Raw genomic sequence first — 15,717 nt, forward strand, 5'->3', positions numbered from 1 at the left:
TGGAGCGCGAGAACGAAGACGATATTTCAACTTATGTATTGACAAGCTGAGCTTGCTAAGTCTCCGTCAATTGGTAGTGGTGGTTAATTCCAGCGACACAGAGTTCTAAGTTTAAACTATTTCGTAATTGGAGAAAGAAAACTAAACAGACCGTTAACCGCCGCAGATCAGCATAATGCCTTTGCGTAGGATTTTTAGCATAACCGTCATCCAAGGGCTCCCCAGTGAGCAGTCTATCACGTTTCCGTTAATTCGATTTGTGGAGCCTAAGGAACGCAAGGAATCCCAGCTTGTCAACCACAGTTAGCTTTCTGAAGAGGAAGGTGGGAAAGCCCAGAGACTAATCCTGATTTAGTGCTGCTGAATTAATAAGTCTTGTCGGGTATAAAACTCACGGCCACTTGTGGCTACTGAAGCAGTCAGAACTCGAGAGGAACGGAGACTTGAGGCCCTGTGAAAGGTTGTTATTGTGCGCGTTGCAGAATTTTAAGGTACCACAAGACTCGTCAGTTAAGCTGTCTTTGGTACACAGAGACCCATTCTGAGGCTCATCAAACCAAGGGATGTCTTTCAGAACACCACCATGAACCAGCAGGCATTCCTGATGGCTGTCGAATAAAGCATTTTGGGAAATCTTTGCCTGCCTAGATCTGTACATTTCACAGACCTTCTCCCCACCTCCCGTAGGGACTTGGAACGTAACTGTCTCCAGTAAATCCCAATCTGACTCTATATTAGGGTCGCCAAAGAGCCGGAGGGCACGCACAGCCAACTTGTATCTGCCTGTTGGGATATAGTCTCCCGATGCTAGTCGGCCATTCCATGTCTCATATATTCCTTCAGTATGAGAGAACATTTCAAGAGTAAAAGCTGTGAGATTCCTGTCTTGTAAACGATCTGCCAACCACTTACGTGGTGAAACTGGCACGACCTCAGCTCGTACAAGACGAGTTCCAAGACTCGGCCTAATACGCACTTGTGCAACGAGGCCCCAGGAGTTATCATCAGTAATTCTGTATCTGATAAGACCCCCATCCTGGAGGTCTTTGTCTTCTGCCTCGTACCAGGGATTATAGTGTTCAAGAAGTGATACCCCTCCGGAAACTATAATTGGTTGGTCCTTTAAAGAGCCGGATAGACCCAGGTATGGAATTGTCAATAAACCACTGTTGGAGCTATTGATAGCGATCCAACCGGACCACACAGGCAGACGGCCGGGATCAAGGCCGATAGGGTCCGTAACCGAGATATTCACGGATGCCGATCTGCCAGGGCCGAGGACGAGATCGCGCTGGCTAATCTCAATCACGGCTGATTCATGGACAGGGGGACTCTGTCCCACAGAAGGGCGGGAGGAGACAAAGGTGTACAGTGTGTCCGCCGTCAGGGCATCGAGACGGTAGGTAACATCCTCCTTGGCAGTATTAGTGATGTGAAGAGTAAGAAACTGCGCGCGATGGAGGGTATCATTAAAAGCGAGACTGGCAGGCTTGACGAGTGTTGTGGCGTGAGCAGCGTCCCAGGCTCTGACAAGACCGCCGCCTTGTTCAGCAACTGAGGCGGGCGCTCCCTGAGGCGCTCCCTGAGGCACAGCTGTGGACGTGAGGAGGCTATTAAGAAGTACTGGGTCAAAGGAGCCCCGTACCTCAGCCATAAGGGCCATGATGCCACCGACAAAGGGGCCAGAGTAGGAGGTCCCAGATACCTCTTTATAGCCACCATGGAGCGAAGCAACTGTAACATTTACAGCAGAGGCGCCAACTGTGGGCTTTATGTCGAGGTCCCAGTTTGGGCCGTAGCTGGAAAATCGAGCCATGGGGGTATCCTTAATAATGTCGCCATCGACAGAATCTGGAGCCCAGGAAAATCCGCTGACAGTCGTCACACCCTTGCCGCTGGATGGACTTGCCACGGAAAAGAGGCCTGCCTGTCTATCGTTGCCGACGCCGACTATACATGGCACGCCACTGTCAACGATGCGCGAGACAACAGCTGCTGCCGGATGCATAGCCCAGCTAGTACCCTGCGAGAGAAGCGTAGAAGAGACTACAATCTGCGCGCCATCTTCATGCGCCTTAATCCAGGCGGCTATAACGTCGTCCACTTTCATTTCACCGTCGCAATCCGCAACCCTATACGCTGCCAGGGTTACATTAGGAGCCGCGCCGACGAAATTGGCATCATCTCGGCAAGTATACTGGCTACACGGGTGCCGTGGCCTTGGCAATCCATAGGGTCGTTCTTGTCGCCGTCCTGGGAGAAGTTCTCACCAAGGGCCACTCGGCAGCCTTTGCCAAAACAGCCGCCGAGAGCCGGATGCGTATAGTCAATCTAACAAGTTCGTGAGTTGGATTTGTCTTGCTTTCTAAATTGTAAAGACAACTTACACCAGTATCAATAACAGCAACTCTAATACCACTACCTGTGAATCCCTCTGCGTGTAGCTTATCTACCTGCGTCATAACGTGGTTCCACGGCGCAGAGTTGCCGCGGCGCTGATACGCAGCAGGATGTTCCGTCTGTATTTCTACCGGCTGCCTCGTTACCTCCACTGGCCAGACTCTGACAACGCCCGGCATCTGCTCCATCAGCTCCATCCCATGTTCGGCCATCGTGGTGTTCGGCAGCTGCACCGATAAGCCATAAAAGACACTGGAATTGAACTGACGGCGGATTGTGCCACCCTGGTCTTGGACAGCCTTGACGAGCAAAGCGAGATTTCGGCTGCTCTCGCACTCGAGGATAGAAGCCCCAGTGATGTAGTCACTGGGAACGGGTTTGGAATCTATGGTAGCTGCCCCGGCGAGCGAAGCAGCCGCCGTCGCAAGCCTGGCAAGGGTCAACGCTGAGAAGTGAACCATGCTGTCGGAGAAGAGGTTGTGAGAACTTGAGAAATAAGTACTGTGATGTGCTGTGGGTGACTTTGTCTTGATGAGAGGGCTCGTCATGGCCTCTTATCTGTATTCGGTATCCGCTAATTGACTGTACTAACAAGTTGCTACCCCTGGTAAGCAATGTCACTTAGCCAAGGGTATATATGCCAATAGTCATGGTTCTCTACTCAGTCAAATAGAGTCAAACCCACAAGTGGCTTGGCTTTTTTAGAATCATTGAAATTCATAATGCTGTGTATAGCCTTTAATGTGGCACGGGCTATAATGCGCATAACAGTGAGCTCCACCCTTCTTAGCTACATTATACGCTAATGCCGGCGCCGAGTGGGATGGCCTTCGACGCTCACTTGGCTAAACAATATGACTTGTGGGTGGTGCCGATTTGGCATCAAAAAACGGATTAATACGTAGGGAGACCGTATCAAATTACCAGTCCGCTCGTGGAGCCGGGTAATTCGCCATATAATCTAAATTTTAGGTCTGCAGAAGCAAAGCACAGCGGGCTATATTGCAAAGTGCCTCAACATCGCATTCATGCCACTGAACTTCCATACCAGCCAACCGATCAAGTGACAAGCGTAATGCATTGAAACGCAGCCGCCCCCTCACCCATGGTGGCTTCTTTGCTTGCCAGCATAGGTCACACCACCCCGTACATTTAGAACACAAGCCGCGGAAGTCACCACCGTGGCCAATCTTGTAGAAGGCCGATGTATGACGCACTAGTATCTGAAATGGTTAAGATGAAAACTTAAGTCGCAAATTCGGAGCTAGCATCACAGCATGAGCTTTACGCGCCAATTTCCTTTGTTGGCATCTTATCTCATCTCCTACTAATGTAGACGTTACTGCTTGACATACATAGAGCTATCCACTGGTGTTATTGGGACGACCATATGTGACATATAAAGATGAGACATTGTGGCATCTTTATTCGGAGGCAAATTATGGAAGAATACGTGTATGTGCTGAAGCGGCATATGCGCCTGGAGCCGCATCTACTGCGGGCAGTTTGAATCCACATCGAAGATAGCTAGGAAGCAGAGACTTGACAACTTAGTAATATTAGAACCTCTGTATATATTGTCGCAGAGGGTTGTCGGCGGCATCTACGCAGGGGTTGGATAGACTGGGTATGAAAGACAGCTCGGATTGCTGACCATTTTTCATACTTTGGTGGTCGGAAGGCGGAACCAAAAAGTGGGGGCATGGCACGAGTAGTGTAAACTCCTGATTCTCTTACTTGTAAGCATAACGAGAATGCCAAGACTGTCAACGGAGCAGTTACTAATCATAGACAGCTTTTACTTTGTTGGCTAGGAGAAGCTCTGCATGTACGTGACGCGTTCAGCGGGGCTTACTACGCGGAGGTATAATCACTATTGAAGAGACCAATAGGCAATACTGTACCAACCTCAATTCAATTTAGTTCAATTCTAGGAGGTAGCTCCACGTTAAGGGTATAGCAAGGAGGCTATATAGACTAAAAGGACATATTCTGAATTGGACTATCAAATTTCTCAAATATGGTGCTCCTACATGACTACATATGCTTTTTTTACATTAAGGGACTAAACTTATGCCCATATGTCAGCTAGATGAGAGTAAGTATGATGCCCATAAATTAGCTAGGCATTGAAGATAGGACAATACATAAATGAGTGACTTTGAAACCCCTGAACCTGCCTGTGAATGCCACTGTGTCTGGAGCATCCTTCCCACGAACTTTGCTGATATAACTCGCAGCAGCAGAACGTCGTCCTCTTGGATCAGAAGCCTGGAATGTTCTGTACCACCTTGCAGACAACATGTCACTGTCCGGAAGGAGTGGCCGCATTCGAAGACAGTGGACCATAAGACTTCTAGCTCGTATCCGGGCAGATAGATTGCGTTTCAAGAACAAACAGAGTCCATCCAATGTGTTGACCCGTAGAGGACTAGTTCACTTGGCCAGCGAGAGCGGCTGCGGAACCTGTTCCATAGTCCTGGCCTGCCGGTAGCGTTGCTATAATCACGTTGTGGCCGCCCATCACACCGGCACGCAACACATAGTCATCACCCCGGCAAACAGGGAACCGACCTTGTGTCGCTCGTCGAGTATGAGTACGGCAGCGCGGGCCTCGATTGCCAGAGGTGCGATCCAGGCAATCGTATAGTGGGAAGGATCCAAGTTCACCATGATTGTGTCCCTTTACTGTTTATCTGATGATCTGCTAGACTAAACAAAATCTAGATCGTGGTCTCTTCAGCCACCGCTGAGATTGTGCTTGGCCTAAGGTGCGAGGCAACGTGAGCACACCATCCGTAGCCACGATTCAAAGTCGAAGGAGCGGAGACTCTCGCAGAGGACCAGCTGCGACATTTAATGGATCGTGCTCGTGATCACGATTGCTTGTGGTCGACTCTCAGGCCTGGCTACTTTGCTTTACTCATTTTGCAGATGAACTGTAACAGTCCAGAAACCCGATTACACTAGTACGAACTCTAACCTCAACCTTATCATTGTATGCATACGCTTTCGATGATGCACTGAAATAGTCAATTGGGAGAAACTTTGTGTTCGATTGTTTCTGACAGAATAGAATGCCCTTCGGGTGTCCAAATGCGCCTCGGTAAATTGCTGCCAGAATGTCACATTGAGGCCCTTAATAACACCTCCCCCCCCTCGATCGCCTCCCAGCACAATGAATCTATAAGCGAATAATCCGATAGCATCTGTCTATCCGCTAAATATTGAAGTTGCAGATATACTTTTTCTCAAGTCGGCAGCAGCTGTTACAAGAGTCGATGGAATAGCGGCAGTTTCTAGTATTATAGATCAGTACTAGGCTTAGGCCTCGTTACTTGGAAGGACTCACTAGGCTGGCGTTGCTGTTGCTTGTGACTGACAGCCGCCGAATTCATTGCAGAATTGGCGCTTTTCTAGATTTGTTTGCTGCTCCTCGCCCATTGGGCTTGCGAATCCCGTCACTGCGAGAAGGTGAATGATGATGTACGGGAATTTCATGGTAGCAAAACGTATTCAAGAAGCAATTAATAGAGATGTAAACTCAACACGCTTCAACTACTCAGGTCGGATTTATGTGCGTTTTATATTCCATAACGTGCTTACTCGACCGAGGTTAGGCTGGTCTCACTATTCGAGTAGCCTATACGTGCAAGGACTGCATTACACAATAAGAACCAGCTATTATATCAAGAATACACAAAATTAATAACTACGCTTCGGACCAAATGGCAAGATCATACGATTATAGCCTACCGTATAGCCATGCCGTACGTCAATACTAAAACGTGCTCTGAAGTACATCGGCCCGATTGCCAAATCAAGGCTTGAATACTTCGCATTTTTCACTATTTCAGCGTCGTTCCCTTCTCCACACCCGTGGCATCATATAAGTCTTGCCATGAAACGGCGTACAATATGAGGACCGCCGGCATGAGCTCGGCTGCAGTCAGATGAGGGTCAAAAGCCCCTCCACTGGCAAAAATCCTACTCGTACCACGCCCCACCGTTTCGGGTCGCGGCTGAGCTGCACCCTTAAAGAGGGTCACGACCACGGTCGGTTGTTGAGCGACCATCCCGCTACGCCACTCTCGCCAACATTTGGGACTAGCGGACCGGCCTCTTCCTACTACCCAACGCCTGTACGTTCACGCCTAGTTCACGCCTAGTTCGCGTCCATCTGCATCTTACGCCCGCCGCCTGTCCCCCCGCACACTGCATTTCTTCTGTTCGTCCAGTTCCCGAAAGTAACCGTGCGAAAAGATTGAGAGCCACATACATGAATGATGACGCCTACAATACTTTGTGGAGAGTCGTTGCCATGTTCAAGCAGGTGTCCGCGTCTCCTACCATCTGTAATGTGCCATCTGGCCTATCTTGGCCAGAACTTCTCACGATACGATGCAAGCACGACAACTCGAAATCAAGGAAGGAAAATTCGATTCAAATACTTGTGTGCGCCGGTCGACACATGAATATTGGGCAAGATCACGCTACTTAGTGAACGGCAGTCAGGTGTGAGACTCTTCGTTGAACAGAGGAATGCAAGAGTATCACCACTGTGCAGTTGAAGATAGCAACCAGGGTTAAAAGTTAAAACCATTCGACTTGGATAGAAACACGCCATCATTATTTCGCACCAGAGTATCCTTGTAGGCGTTTTACCTGCAATGCCCAAGGTAATCTTGCTACAAACCCTACTGGCTGGAAGCCACCAGGCGTGATACAACAATGAATGAATTTTGCCAGAGACTGAGGACCAGCCAGCGGTGTATTTCATCGGGATAGGGGCGCGTGATTCCGCATGCTATCATGCAGCAGCACCGGCTCCACATTACGCGCGTGTTCCTGGTGCCCTCAATTATTAAACTATATGTAAGGCTGTCGTCGATGTATTTACCTGATTGTCAAACAATAGCTGCTGATATTACTCAAACGGGCGTCTTGTGGGGTGCACAGCAACTGGGTGGAGGAAGAATATGACATCAGTATCTGTATACTGGTGCTTACGAACCTTCGGCTTACCCGAACCTAAGGTTTCAGTAATCCTGGTCTTTGACTATCCTAGATGTTGAATCTGAAACGGGAGAACAAAACTAGGCTACATGTTAAATGCAAATACATCGGCACGACAACGGGAACATAAACCCTTCCTTTGCCCCGTTTCCCTCCCATAGTTGACACAACGTCCGATATTGTAGCTCGGACTGAACGCTTGGGGAAAAGATCCTTTTCCCATCCTCAGCTACACAACTTGACTTGTTAAAAGTATCCAAGTAGCCTCGGCAGCTCAGTGCACGGCCGACTAGAACTTTGTATCCATGCACTTGGTAATTGTCTCCCAATTAGCATCCGGAGATCCCTGTGCCTCAAACACGCACTGCGCAACCTGGATGTGGCATTCATCTCTATCCATGCCATATTTCCCTTTGCCGTCCGGGCCCGTGGCGCAAAGCTCAGCCTCCATCGCCCAGGGGTTAGGTTTGCCGGTCGATGGGGTTTGCGCAGGAAGAGACGCAACAGGCTCCGATGGCGACTCTGGTGTTTTCAAAGAGCTAAGAGGGAACGTGCCATCCCAACCAACTGCAGCGCCATTCTTTTGCATGAACTCAGTGGCGTATTCCTCTAGTGTCTTGTCGTTGTACTTGTCCAAATTGTCAGGGTCTCCAGCAAGCTGCGGCTGTCCGGGGCTTGCGGCCAGCGAGTCATAATTCTGGTTATAGTCAGGATTGACCGTCCACTTCTTTTCAGGATTTTTGGCAGAGAATGTCTCAAAATCGTGAAACTCGTAAACATGTGCCATCGTCAACTTCTCTTTCAGGTCGCTCTTGGACAGGGGCATCCACGCTTCAATCTGGTCGTAGTGAATACCGCCCAGGGCAGAAAACTCTTCTTCGGACGTGAACTGGAGCTTGAAGCCCGAGCCATTCAAGTCAATCATATTTGGCGTAGGTTGAATCTTGTAGATCCAGCCATCATCCTGCCCCTTCAAGCTGTAGCCGAGAGCTACGCCGAACGATCTCGACGTGGAAGTATATACAGTACGACTGTATCCCAGATGATGTAACCGCAGGCCAAAGGTTTCATTGATAATTGGTCCTCCCTCTTCCCGAGGGATGAAGCCACCACGCGCCTTGACATCCTCGGGGGAACTGCCACTGCCCCGATAGAGTACGCTCGGAAGTGCCTCTTGTCGCTTTTGTAAAGAAATGTAGTCCTCTAGCCCAGAAAGATTGCCTTCCGGTATATCGAACCGAAATAGCTTTGTTTCATATTTTGTCTCAAGCGCCAAGTTGTTCTTTGGTACTGTCATAGTAGCACAGTGAGCTGGAATGACGACGTAAGCGAGTGCCGCCGCAGCCCAAGACCATGCCTTGATCATATTGTCTGATTGCTTCAAGAAAAATATGGAGGGACTGTATTTTATTAAAAAGAATGGCTGGGAATCGAAATACTGCAGGATATTGCTGTATCTGTTCAATTTCGACTGGAAAATGGAAGCTCGAGAGTTTTTATAGCAAGCATATTCAGATTTCTATTATCTAAAAAGCACCCCTGGAAGGCAATGGCATTTGAAATTTATTGAACAAGCGATATCCATATGAAAAATGAAAGGATACTATAGTGGACTGTACATTCAATAATGACTCTTAACCTTCTTGTTCGATATCCAGTACGAAGAAAGCAAGGGTTAAAGTATAGCCTCTGAAGATTGTGGAGCTGACGCTTGAATATGGACGGTAATGCACGAGAATCAAGACAAGGGTTGGTTTCAAGGATTACTTTTCCATTAACGGTTAGGCGCTCATAGATACGGGCAGAACAAGGTGCTGTGCAGGCTTGACAATCGATTCGGCGCTTTTGAAAAGGTTAAAGCCGTGGCAGCTACATTTGCAGTCATGACCAGTGATCGGAATGGTCTGGTCTGTCATGGTCTTGGTCTGGTCTAGACCGCCAAAATTTGGTTTGATCTGACCGTTTCTCCAGACCATGGTCTAACCGGTCTTCGTGGTCCTTCATGGTATGCCATAAATAGATCAAGTTAGAGAGGTTGGTGTCGCCGGGCGGCTTGCTTTTGTACAACACGGCTAGAACTCGTAGATTTTGCTTTTTTGCTCCGGTTTTCATCTTCAGTGAAAAGGGGCCAGCGGGGGGCAAGCGTAGCGGACAACGCCAGGATACTTCTTCTTGTTGTTATTAGGTCTGTAACTCGAAACCTGCTGTCCCAATCATGTACAATGTCGACGCCTACGCCTCTTACTCCATCTCCTGCACCTAGCCCCTCACCCGCGCGTACATCACCTGCCTCAGCACCATCACTCACCCCCGCCACTTCTACTCCAGTTCAATACCATGAACCTCCGGACGAGATCATTCAGGGCCGTATTACGTACGTAAGACGAGCTGCCATGGCAAACAAGAGGTATCGTCTTAGTTCATCACACATCTGGATATACAGTGTCCAGTACAAGACGTGTATTACTGCCATGCCCAGTGGTCCACTCGTTTTTTATTAACATCTTGCCGGAACTCCGATCGAATTTGGCGCAGCAGTTCCGCTCGACGTCTCCACACGGAGACAGTCTTTGATGAGGTAAAGAAAATAGGTCGGAAAAAGTATTTATCCGTCGCTTAACTCCGATCGCCGCGGAGAGAGTTCGTGCTAGCCCGGTTCAAACCCGGACTTCCGCTGTCAAGTCCGGAGCGACAAACTCGTCCGTGGCCCTGGCCGGCCTAAACGCCTGAAAGTGAATAAAAGCCGTTTTTGAGTCATAACGATAAGTAGGAAATGACGTAGTCATAAAGCCACTATCAAATATGACGGGTAAGCCGCTTGAGCGGCGGCTGTGCCGCCAAGCTTCTAGAACCTTCCCTTAATCGAAGCTATAAAAGTGATATTTTACTCTTATAAAGCTAATTGACTTTCTTTCCTCTTCATCTCAATAGGATATAGTATAGGAACTAGATAGTTAAATCAACTTACTATTGGCCTTTCACGTTAAACGTGTGATCCGCACGGGACTAAAAGAGGGTTAGGGCGTGTAACCGACCTATGGCTGATATCTACATTGCATTGTCATAACACGGGAATGGTTGTTTTGTATTGGTACGCTATGATGGTTGCGCATATTGTATCGTATGTACGGCCGTATATTGTCATATTGCCATGTCAATACCAAGACTGGCTACTCGCAGGCAGCCCATTGCCGCCAGCAACTACACGGACCGACGATTTTTGCTCCGCCTTAAAGAGGGCTCCAGCTTCTTCGAGATCTGCGAGAAGCTTACGCTTAGTGCCAATGCACCACACATTTGAAAAAGTTACAGACAGGCCTAGTCCACTGATGAGCAGCCCAACTCTTGCTTGGATTGCTATTCAGCGTGTGTACTCACACTATTTGATGTGTTGAGGAGACTGATGTACTAGTTGTATGTAATAGTTGTTCCTGTGCTCACACGACCATGAAACCATCCTTTGTCTCGCCCGCGTGCACTTTTAGCCCTTTGGGCAATTTGCAACGTGCTCAATTCCTAGAATCGTACCACTGCCATCAAGTAAGCATGCCAGATTGAACTTATCACCACAGTGTCACGACTGCCTATCATGAGACCCGTGATGATAGTACGTCTAGGGTTCGGCTGCTCCGCAACGCAGCACCCAGGAGCCCGAGCGCGCGATGCACGGTGCGCACGCGAGGTCGCTGCCGGTCTCCCGCACCTTACGCTCTAGATAAACGATGCCCGCAGCAACCTTATCCCACTCAGGAGGCTGAAACGCCAACAAGCTCGCCTGGTCCCAGCAAGTCTCGACCGGCTCCATAGTCATCCTTCCCTCTGTATCAAACAGGCGAAGATGGGGGCTGCCATCGATTAGCAGCAGCGCCTGGGTCACGTCGGCTCTGTCTTCTGGAATAAAAGACGCTTCCATCTGTAGCAACTCGAGAAACACCGGCGGCTTGTCGTGGTTGATCATCACCCTAGAGGTATCATCTTCCACTTCAACGATGTTATAGGCAGACATGTGAGCCAGGTACAGAGAGGCGATCTCACTCGTTTCCATTTGGTTTGTAGCTGGGCCGAATGCACCTTTTTCGATGAACTCTTCGACCATAGTCTGGTCGAAGTCTCCGATATCTTGGTTGTTGAGCGTTCGAGCGCGAGCCACCTCTCCCATTAGAACTAGTCCCGCGTTGGCATCGACCATGCTCTCCAGGCTCTCGGCAAATTTGCTACAGGACCTCAACACCTTGGTTTCTAAGTTTTTATCTGAGGGGGGGTCCACCTCAACCGCCTCGCATACTTCTGAAACCTGATTTAGACCGTCAACCGCCTGCTGCTGCTTCTGCTCCTCTGTAGGCGCGTTTTTACGGCGCTGGCATGCCTTGTCAACGGCGTCTGGCTGTCTTGGGTTATCGCTTCTAAAAAGGCAAATCAGCCATAGCTTGAGCTCGTTGCCGTTGATCTCGGGTACATTCTTTCCTCCAATGGCTTCCTGAAGATCTGCCATCGCCCCATCAAACCACGCTACGGCCTTGCCAACTGGGTTGTCCCAATTCTTGACCGCTGCCAGGATATCATGAGCATAAGGCGAAAGGGTCGTAAACGCGACCATGGCTCCGCTTCGTCCGTTAAGGCGGAGTTTCGGGTACTTGGTCGTCTTCTTGGTCATGGTTGTGCCGGCTGGGCAGCGCATGGCGCGCTTCCTCATGCATGACTTGCGACGCGAGTAGATTCGCCCTTGCTTCTTGCGAGGCCCGAGGGGGTTGCCTGGTGTTCCAGGCACGCCGACCTGCTTCGGGGGACGGGGCCGATTTAGCTCAGACATACCACCAGGCATGTTGCGCAATGGAGCGTTAGGGTTTCCGTTGAGAGCGTTGACGCTGCCCGCCAAGCCCCAGGTCTGTAACCCATTTTGGACCAGATCGAGAAGCTCGCGGGCTGATTTTGAGCCAGGCTCCGGAGGCCGCCGGGCTTGCATGGCAGCCGGATCTGCAATGGCTGTGCCAGCCACGACAAGGAGAGTAGCCAAGGCGATCTTCATGTTGAGCAAGTGCTGAATGAGAAATCAAATCCGGTTAAGAGAAATAAGGTTTCTAAATAGAGTGTAGTCGACAGTCTATAAAGCTGAATAATTTGTTTATGAGGCAAAAGATAAGGTGTACTATTAGATCTATATATACCTTTGTGGAATGACGCTGGTTTGTATTTAGTGGTTAAATTGGAGCCTGAATATTCTTCTGTTGAATAATTTTATTTACACAATAGCCATTTGCTTGACGTTAGGCCTTGGTACTTAGAATTTGCAGGCTAACACACATTCAGATAAGTGTCTTTTCAATCTTATTTTCGTCAAAATCAAGTATTTATTTTAATGTTATTCGAAAAAAATTTCTATCGAAAAGAATGATATATCTGAAATTAGAAAAACCTTCCCGTATTCAGTGGAGCTCTAAATTCTTAGTACTAAGGCCGTGCGTTGAGCAAAAAACTCTCGTGCAACTAGCACTACTCTATTTAATATAATGCTGCCATTTTTTTTCCGGTACTCGTCGCAATATTAAGCCGGCAATTTCGGGTTTCGCTCTTGAATTATTAATCTCTGCATTTTGAAGCTCAGTCGCGCACCTGTTGGCAGCTGCTTGCCAGACTACACACTTTATGCTTCTTACCCAGTAACTCTTGAAAACTGCTGAACCTCAAGCATTTAGCCATCGCGGACCGCGCTAGGGCTAAGATGGTTGATCTGAATATACCATACTGCACTTGCCACCCAATACCTTGCCACCCGATACATTGCCTCCCCATACATTGCCTCACAACTTGCTGTTGTAACAGCATATCAGCGTATCCAAGGTTTGTATACAAGCAGCAAATGAAGATGTATGTTCATTATGTAACTATTCCCGCACAGCTCTGCTGTCATATTCTGAGATAAGCCGAAACAAATACATGACAACTTTCATGTAGTTCAGGTTAAAACAAACATACTTTAAGAGCTGTTACATATCACGACTAGACTCCTACCTTGACTTAGTTAGGTGCCATCTCGACACACATGTCAGATTTCAGTTTCATGTATATTGAATGTAGCCGGACCTTGTATTTATTCAGAAGCCGGTCGCTTTCAATAAACACTGAATCAAGACTGGAAAACCTCAACAACCGAACCATCCACACAGACGGGGCGCTTTTGACAGGCTCATGGCGACCAAAAATGAAATGATAGGGTTCCAAGGGCTTCTTCTGGCCAGTGAAATGCAACCAGAAAGGCGGCAAGATATAAGGCAGAGTGATATATAGCATGGACAGCCAATCAGCAAAGTGTCCAATAAGATTTGCGATATGGTGATACATATTACCATATATTGATACGACCATAACATATGATATTATGGCCGTGTCATATCACATTACCTCGTATGATCGCCGCGTCATATTGTAACCAAAGTTTTGAAGGTCATATCATATATGAGAAGGGCAGGTCCGCCGCCATACCATCTGGGTCGCATATGATATGACCACAATATATGGTAATACAACCGACCATTACTATTCATGTGGCCCTATTGATACGTAAGAACTATAGTGTGCAAAGCGAAATAGAAAAGGAGTCGCTACTTCCGAGGTCAAACTAATCTCGCTTAGCAGGGGTCCGTGGCCAGCAGCCGACTCTGTTAACCTCAAGAGAAAACCAGCATGAAGTGTTGTAACTAAAATAATACGTGACACCATGCACAGGGGGGAGAGCAGTGGTGCAAGGCGTACAATCAGCCGAAGGCTGCGAGTCTATGGCCCAGAGACTCTGGGCTGTTCAAGCCCTCCAATCACCAAATGTTCAGTCTTCTACTATTGTACATTCGTCATGCGCTCTACGTTATGAAAATTCATGCGGTCGTCAAGGGTAGCATCGAGTAAAGTTACATAACCTTTATAGGGAGTGTGCGTGAGAACTTGTCGCTTTCGCAGTTGCTGATCCCTCAGTGTCTTCTGTGATGCTCTGCGACTTGTGCACTGTAATGGCGTAACACACGATCAAGGGAAATCGCGTGCGAGTGCACAGTGTCGTTCTAATCAAGAAATCTCTGTCTACAGACAGAATTGGGACAATCTTTCTGCCATCCGTGGTGGTCAAGAATGCCGGTCCAGTGTATTTGTCAAACTCAATCATGATGGCACACGGCTGGTCTCTAATCGGGTTGGCTCCAGGTGCCCAGGCCATGTCGTACACTGTACCGCGAGCGCCGTTGCAGAGGCCAACCTCTGCCACAGGTTGCGCGTTAGCATCAGACGGGCACCAATGCACACAGGAACATGCTTCGCAAGATTACCCGCCTTGTCGTCGGGGGCTGCCGCCGCGCCGGTGCCGACAGTCCTCGCCGTGATTTGGATGACAGGCCTGCCAAAGGCGGTCGAGGTGATAGTGGTTGTATTCGTTCACCCTGTCTTTCGTAGGATATACTCGCAAAGCGTGGGCAAACCTCGTAACTTCCTGGTCCGCTAGCTTCGCCTGTACGCGGCCGGACAGGAGCTCCCAAGACTCCGTGAATAATGGATGCTGTCGTAATTTTCCCAGAGCCGTGCGAAATGCCTCCTGGTCTTCGTCGCGCTGACGCTGGGCCACTTTGAGGAAGACTGTCTTGTCGAAGCGTCGATACGCGTTCCTGCACTGAATCTCCACTCCCTGCACCTTCCTGTCGTAATAGAGAGGCTTCTACAGCACAGGTGGAAGCGGAAAGAAGTCGCCCACTAGAAGAATGTTCAGCCCACCAAAGAGCTCGTCATTCCTACCCGAGAACGCTTCGCGGAGACGGTCGTCAAGCCCATGATGCACACGACGATCTGCGGATCACGCGACGCATCTACGAGAATCAGCGAGGCGAGGAGGTGCAAAGGGCCAGGGTCAGGTTCTGCCGCGTGCTAAGACGCACAAGGCAGAAATTTTGGCGCAACACTATCAACGAAGTGACTACGGCGGAAGGCGTATTCAAACTCACCAGATGGATGAAACCGAAACAGCGACTACAACCCCCGCCAATCCAGGTGGGCGACACGACTTACTCTACCGACATGGAGAAAGCTATGGCGCTACGCAAGGAGAAATTAGAGCGCCGCGACGCATCAGACGACATCACTGACGCATGGCAGCCGGCAGTCAGCCCTGCAAGAGATATCCCTTTCTCAAGGACGATCCCTACCAAAGAGATCGAAAAAGCTGTCCTACATACCGGAAACACAACACCCGGCTCGGACGGGATCACGACCAAGATGCTACAAGCAGCCTGGTCCCACATCGCCCAACCTCTCACAACACTGTAT

At 49.0% G+C, this 15,717-nt stretch overlaps 4 protein-coding genes across 4 annotated transcripts; all 4 read right to left on the minus strand.

The window, feature by feature from the left end:
* Window positions 1–303: 303 nt before the first annotated feature.
* On the minus strand, window positions 304–2,948 carry BBA_09812 (subtilase-like protein; the record flags this gene model as incomplete). Its single annotated transcript, XM_008604909.1, has 4 exons — window positions 304–340; window positions 396–2,132; window positions 2,171–2,331; window positions 2,388–2,948. 4 exons carry the CDS (start codon window positions 2,946–2,948, stop codon window positions 304–306), a joined length of 2,496 nt encoding a protein of 831 aa, XP_008603131.1.
* Window positions 2,949–7,705: 4,757 nt separating this feature from the next.
* On the minus strand, window positions 7,706–8,782 carry BBA_09813 (cholera enterotoxin subunit A2; the record flags this gene model as incomplete). Its single annotated transcript, XM_008604910.1, has 1 exon — window positions 7,706–8,782. The coding sequence occupies one exon, from the start codon at window positions 8,780–8,782 to the stop codon at window positions 7,706–7,708; it is 1,077 nt and encodes a 358-aa protein (XP_008603132.1).
* A 2,247-nt stretch (window positions 8,783–11,029) lies between these two features.
* On the minus strand, window positions 11,030–12,442 carry BBA_09814 (uncharacterized protein; the record flags this gene model as incomplete). Its single annotated transcript, XM_008604911.1, has 1 exon — window positions 11,030–12,442. The coding sequence occupies one exon, from the start codon at window positions 12,440–12,442 to the stop codon at window positions 11,030–11,032; it is 1,413 nt and encodes a 470-aa protein (XP_008603133.1).
* Window positions 12,443–14,329: 1,887 nt separating this feature from the next.
* Window positions 14,330–15,225, minus strand: BBA_09815 (ATP-dependent DNA helicase PIF1; the record flags this gene model as incomplete). Its single annotated transcript, XM_008604912.1, has 4 exons — window positions 14,330–14,661; window positions 14,730–14,797; window positions 14,880–15,112; window positions 15,190–15,225. 4 exons carry the CDS (start codon window positions 15,223–15,225, stop codon window positions 14,330–14,332), a joined length of 669 nt encoding a protein of 222 aa, XP_008603134.1.
* Between the last annotated feature and the right edge of the window lie 492 nt (window positions 15,226–15,717).

The sequence above is a fragment of the Beauveria bassiana genome (genome assembly GCF_000280675.1).
Source record: "Beauveria bassiana ARSEF 2860 unplaced genomic scaffold BBA_S00069, whole genome shotgun sequence".
NCBI classification, from domain to species: domain Eukaryota; kingdom Fungi; phylum Ascomycota; class Sordariomycetes; order Hypocreales; family Cordycipitaceae; genus Beauveria; species Beauveria bassiana.